The following is a 6,000-nucleotide window of genomic DNA, read 5'->3' on the forward strand; positions in this document are numbered from 1 at the left end:
TGCCTCCCAGTTTATCACTAGAGTGTGAATGTTTGAGCCCCCAAAGTCCAGACTATCCTCTCTCCAGTTCCCTCTCTGTAACCTGTAAGTCTTCACTGCCTCATCTGCTGAGGTGACTGGGAATTTGGCCAGGAGCACTTCCTGTTAGAGAGTTCTGGGGTGTGGGCGGCCCACCTCAGAAAATAGGCCAAGTACCTTCCAGGAAACAGGGACACATGGCCAATTTTGCCACTTTACCCTTCTGCTTTAGCCATGAGAATGAGACACTAGTTGACTGCCTTTCGGATACTTCTTAAGCACAGCTAATTATGTATGCAAAAAAAAAAAGAGGAGGATAGAGAGAAGATAGTCTGGATTCCTGGCTTTTCTATTACTGGTTTGTGAGGCCTCAAACATTTGCACTCTAGAGATGAACTAGGCATGCCTCCTAGTTCATCTCTAGAGTGCAAATGTTTGAGCCCTCCAGGAGGCATCTTTCACAATAATAAAAACATGCATAAGCTACAATATCAAGAAGCAAAAAGTGATGAATTTTGTAAGAGAAGGTATTGGGAGGATACTTCTGAGAGGTCAGACCTGAACAAGTTTTGGAAATATGAGTAGTTTATAGCGATAAAATAGAGGAAGTTAATTACAGACAGGAAGAACAGCATGACCAAAAGCTTTACTAACCCATGACATAAAATGGTTTCTTTAGCAAACTCAAAGTAGCTTTGTCCACTTTGCCACAGATTGTTTTGGTGGATTCATTTATTGTCCCAGTACTTAGTGATAACCTTCCTTAGCTCTTCATAAAGTACAAGTTTAATACATGTAGATATATGTAAAGTATTTAGAAGAGTACCTGGAACATGGTTAGCACTATCTTAGTCAAACTTCTGATAACTAAATAGCTTAACTTTTTAAAAAATATAAAACGTAAAAATATCCTCATAAAATGTAAAAATAACCCAACGAACCACCCTTTCCTGTTTTCTACTGTTGCCCACCCCCAACTCCTAATCTTAAAAAACCCTATATTCAATTTCAAAACCCAAACATTTTAAGAGATCGGTCTAAGATAGGTGCAACAAAAAGCATTCCAAGTGGAAAGGCGCTGCAGGACATGGGCAATGTTAGATGTTTTGGGTCTGAGGGTGACTACAGGCAAACAAACAATCTAAAATAAGGCTTGAAAATTTTCGTGTTATTTCCTAAGTCCTATTTCAAAGGTTTGTTTTTAATAATAGCATGTTGACCCTCTAAGAACGCTGTCCTCAGCAGATCGCCGCGTCGGAGGTGGCACGGAGATTCTTTGAAGGAGTACGGAACGGGGCTAGGTGCCACGAAACCTGGGCGCTAGAACTAATTTGATATTTTGGAATGGTTAAAAAAAAAAAGGACAGGCCGGCCTGGATATTAGGGAAGAAGACTCAGGAGGGAGGAGAAGTAACGAGCCGCGAAATCCCGGAACCGGGTCCAGAGAGAGAAGAGGGTCCGGGGTGGAGCACGAGAAGGATGCGAGGAGAGGAAGGTAACGTGGCGCCTGGTACTGGCCGCGTCCAATGGGAAGAGGGCGCGAGCCGCACCTCAACCTGCCCGAGGACGTCACGACGCCGAGACGGACGCTGGGCCAATGGGAGGCCGTCACGGGCAGGGGCGGGGCCTGGGGGAATCAGGGCTGGGCCGCATTGAGACAGTTGGCGGAGTCGTGTGGCCATCGCGGGAGAAGGGGGATCCGAGGAACGCCGGTTTTCCCGAAATCTTACGCCCGCCATTAGTACTGCCCGCATGGTACCGAGTCCTCACTAAGCGGCGGCGGCGAAGCCTTAGGGGCGGCGCCGCGGAGGCGGCTCGGGGTCGAGTCTTCCTGTAGCCCATACTTCCTCCTGCGGCGGCCGTCTCGGCGGGCGGGATGGCGGCGGCGGCGGCCCGGGGGAGCGGCCGCGCATCTGCCCCCTGGCTGCTTCTGCTCCTGCTGGTTCCGCTGCTGTGCGTTCCAGCTGGGGTCCGGGCAGTCCCGGACGAAGACCTTAGCCACCGGAACAAGGAACCGCCGGCGCCTGCCCAGCAGTTGCAGCCGCAGCCCGCGGCCGCGCAGGGCCCCGAGCCAGCCCGGGCTGAGGTGAGCTGGACCCGCCAGGGTGGGCGACGCTGCGGCGCCGGCTGCACTGGGTACCAGGCTCGCGGCCGCCCAGAGCGCCTCCCTCGGCCCTGGGCTGCCGGCTGGGGGAGGGGAGCCCGGCCCGACTCCTGGGGATGGAGGACGGTGGAGGGCGCTTTTTCCGGGGTCAGGCCTGGTGTCTCCTCGCTCCTTATGTGGGAGGGGAAGGGGAGCCCAAGCATGGAGGCCACAGTTCGGGAGGACCAAGATGGGAGTCCTGTTGATCAGATGTATCCTGTAGTGGAAACACTCATCCCAAGTAGGAAGTTTAAAAGGAGAGCTGGGAGGCTTTTCATATTCTCTGATAATGACATCGGCCTTTTCATTGTCGAAACATCCCAAACTGTTAACCCAAATTCAGCTTTGCACGACCTGTGATTTTTTTTTTTTTCTTCCGCCAACTATATAGGGATTATAAAGCGTGACTCTCACTTTTTTAAAACGTGCTCTGGCTTGTAGGAAGTAGCCCTTAGGAACGCAGAGGGATGATCAGTCTTTGGCAGTAGTACAGAGAGTAGTGCAGCGGTGTGGGATGCCAAAACTAAATTTATAAGTATACTAGAACTTTTTTTGGCCTTTACTAGATAGATATTAACATCTTCATTTATGTTAATAGAATCACTTCCTCACTTGTATTCAAAATCTCGGCAGCGTTTTTAAGTTTCTTCCCTCTACTAGTGCTGGGCTTTCTCCTCATTTCCAATTTGGACTCCTAAATTCAGGAGCCCTGTGTCCTGTGTTCTAGCAGGGGACGGTTTGGCGCTCAACTCCCTCCCGCTCATCTCTCCCCCAGGCTATATTCAGCCTGTAGCCTAAGAATCTTCCTAAACGTCGAATGGTTTTACTTATCAGAAATCCTCACTCATTTACCCCTGCATACTGATTTCAGTCCAGCCTCTTCAGCATTGATGTTCAGGTTTCTTTCTGATCTTGCTCCTATCAACTTCCATGCTTTTAGCCACCACTCCCTTGCTTATGTGCTGTATTGCAACCAGAGTGGTGCCATGTGCTCCATCTCTAGTCTCTCCCAACAAAAAGCCTCCCTAAAAAGGGGGGCTTCAGTGAGCTTGAAGCCCAGTGGTCAGAATCTTTTCATCTTTCAAGAAGTAACAGATGCCTTTCTGTGAAGACTTGCCTACTGTATCCTTGTTAAAAGTGATTTCTCTATTGCTTGTTACTCCTGGGCTCAACTGACCCTGCTTGCCATTTCCACTGCTGAAATTGAACTGAAATACCGATTCATGAAATTTATTCTAAAGAATTTATCATTTAACCTCCTGTCATTTAACTCATGGGAAGTCCCCCCCCACCCCCAAACAATAACTATGTTGAGTTAAATAACTTTATGAGTGAAAGAAAGGTACATTTTGAATGTAACTTTCCAAGCCTTTCATCAAAGTTTTAGTCATATAGTGAGTTTTGAGATATAAATAGTGGTAGGTATGGCTATTAATAATACCCATTAGGTAACTAGGAAAAAATCTAGCCATTTAAAATGAAGTCAACTGTGTCCATTGACCATATTTAAGTGTCTTAAGGATCCTTGTCTTTAAAATTGGTGATGCGGAGGGAAGAGGCAGGCACAACATAATATTTTTGTCTATAATATTTTGATATATTCTTCATGGTTCTTTTTTAGATAGAAATTCTAATTTCTTACATATAATAGAATCTAATTATTTTAATCATATTTTTATGTAACTTGATATGGCTCAACCTACAGTACTACAGCATGTTGGAAGAGATTTTTCATTCACATGTTTTTTTAACTATAATACAAATATCATTTGCTTTTTTTTTGTCTACCTTGTGGAGGTAAGATATGATCAGAGTTCAGTTTAATAGGCATATAAGCAAAGGTTCAGCATTGCTGAATATCTGAAAGTTTCAGCTGTTTTTCAACTACGTGTAATAAATCTTTTAAAAGCAGGATATTTAAACTTACCTTTTCATGCCACTGTGTAAGAGTGGACTTCTGAAAATGGAGAAGAAAAAAATCTCTTCGTCATTAGTAGACATTCAAGTGTAAGATGTATTATAAAAATGTAGTTATCTTATAGGGTGCTTTGAAGCAGGATAACTGAATTTCTCACAGAACTTTCTATATTGGGCATTTTTTTTTATAATCATGTTTTTAAAAAATTGGGGGAGTTCACTCTGAACTTAACAGTTATAATGAAAAAAAGTATTGTCGATCACTTGGATACTATCATTTATGCAGTTAATGCTTCTAGTGACTTACTCCATTTTTCCCTTATTCCTTCCTTGAGCAGCGTATGTAATAATACCCTTTAATTGAGGGAGCTCAGATAGATTTAATAAAGGTAACTTGTTGCATATTCTGAAAGTCCAAAGAACTGCTCTGGTTAAATAGCACTGTTGATAAAGCCACAAAAGCTATTACCTGACCCAGTACAAATCTTGCTATTGTATTTCTGCTTTACTGTTTTTTTGGCATTTCTTTTATTTATTATCTTTTACCTGTGACAAGGCCTTCCACACAATGTAAACTTTTTTCCATTTTCATTAAGTTGTGGTCCTGCTCCAACCAATCTAGCCTCCAAATTCTGTCCTCTTTACAGCTAAGATGGAGACCATCAGGTATGAGGACTCTTGCCTTGCTCATGATTTCTGTGTTACAATTAAATGATCAAGATGTTACTGACTTTACTTGTTGGTATTCTACCATCAAAGCAGTTCATTAAAACAAAATCAGTAAAACATTTAATACAGTTCAACTAATACATTTAATTTATAAATAAAAACAGTAATATAAACAAAGTTGTTTAACATTAAAATAAAAATTGTTAAATATACTAATATGAATTAACAAGTAATATTAATAAAAATATTTAGAAAACGAAACCATCCACAAATAAAGACACAATAGTGAAAATTTACAACAAAATATATTCTTTTAATCTTTCAAAACCAGGTTTATCCATGGTGTCATTAAGTTGCACGTATAATTTTATGCACACTTTTCCAACTTCCAAAAAGCTTTTTTTGACCTCATACAATAAAGTAATGGTGAAGAGACAGTTTTAAGCCAACATAAACGTTTTATTCTTACCCCTTTATCTTAAAATGATCTCACCTCTTGTGTGATAACTTTATTGAGTGTCTTTGTTTTTGTTTTGTTTTGTTTTGCAGGGACATCAGTATTTTTCTTGGTGTAGCAGGCTATAGATTGTTTCAAAGAAAGTATCTTTATCTTTTCTAGTTTCATCATGTATCGGAGATAATCTGTAGATAATCGGTATCGTTTTCAATACAGCCAAACAGGTGTTCATTTGAACTTTAGAACTTGAATAAGAATTATTTTTTCATTGTCATCTGTCATTTTCTTCTCTTGAAGAGCATGAGAGCATAAAAGAATACTTTCTAAATGAGAGTACTTTTATTTTATTTAAAAAATTTTCAATTTAGAACTAATTTGAACATTGAGTAAAGAGTTTTATTCTGCAGATTTTTTCATTAATGTTAAGTTGTTGACCCTGCTCCCAAGTTGTAAATAATTTGATTTAAGACCCAAATTAAAATACTGAAATAGTGGTTTTCATACCAAGGAAAACACTGTATTTTATTACTATGGTATAACACTGTGTAACTGCATAGTGGAATACAAAAATTGGAATTAGTCACTGCATCTGACCCACCTATACACATCTAAATATTTGTTTCTCTGCCTATACTTTCTGCCTTTCTTCAAGTATTAGTCAAAACTGTCATCCTTTCCATACCTTTTCTCAGTGCCCATGTTCCTATTCTCTAATAACCTCCAGTATTTTCTTCTCTCAATACTTTTATTCTCAACTTCTCTTGGTTCTTTTCTATGTGCTTATGTATGTCGACAT

General features: G+C 41.3%; 1 protein-coding gene across 1 annotated transcript in view; it reads left to right on the forward strand.

Annotated features, from left to right (window-relative positions):
• The first annotated feature begins 1,659 nt into the window (after positions 1-1,659).
• Positions 1,660-6,000, forward strand: part of TMEM165 (transmembrane protein 165) — a 22,756-nt gene continuing 18,415 nt past the window's right edge. Inside the window, exon 1 of the mRNA XM_006922511.3 lies at positions 1,660-2,104. Coding sequence (XP_006922573.1) covers positions 1,895-2,104 — 210 coding nt within the window. The 5' untranslated portion in view covers positions 1,660-1,894. The remainder of the gene's footprint in view (positions 2,105-6,000) is intronic.

This window comes from Pteropus alecto, unplaced genomic scaffold, assembly GCF_000325575.1.
Source record: "Pteropus alecto unplaced genomic scaffold, ASM32557v1 scaffold57, whole genome shotgun sequence".
In the NCBI taxonomy this organism is placed as follows: domain Eukaryota; kingdom Metazoa; phylum Chordata; class Mammalia; order Chiroptera; family Pteropodidae; genus Pteropus; species Pteropus alecto.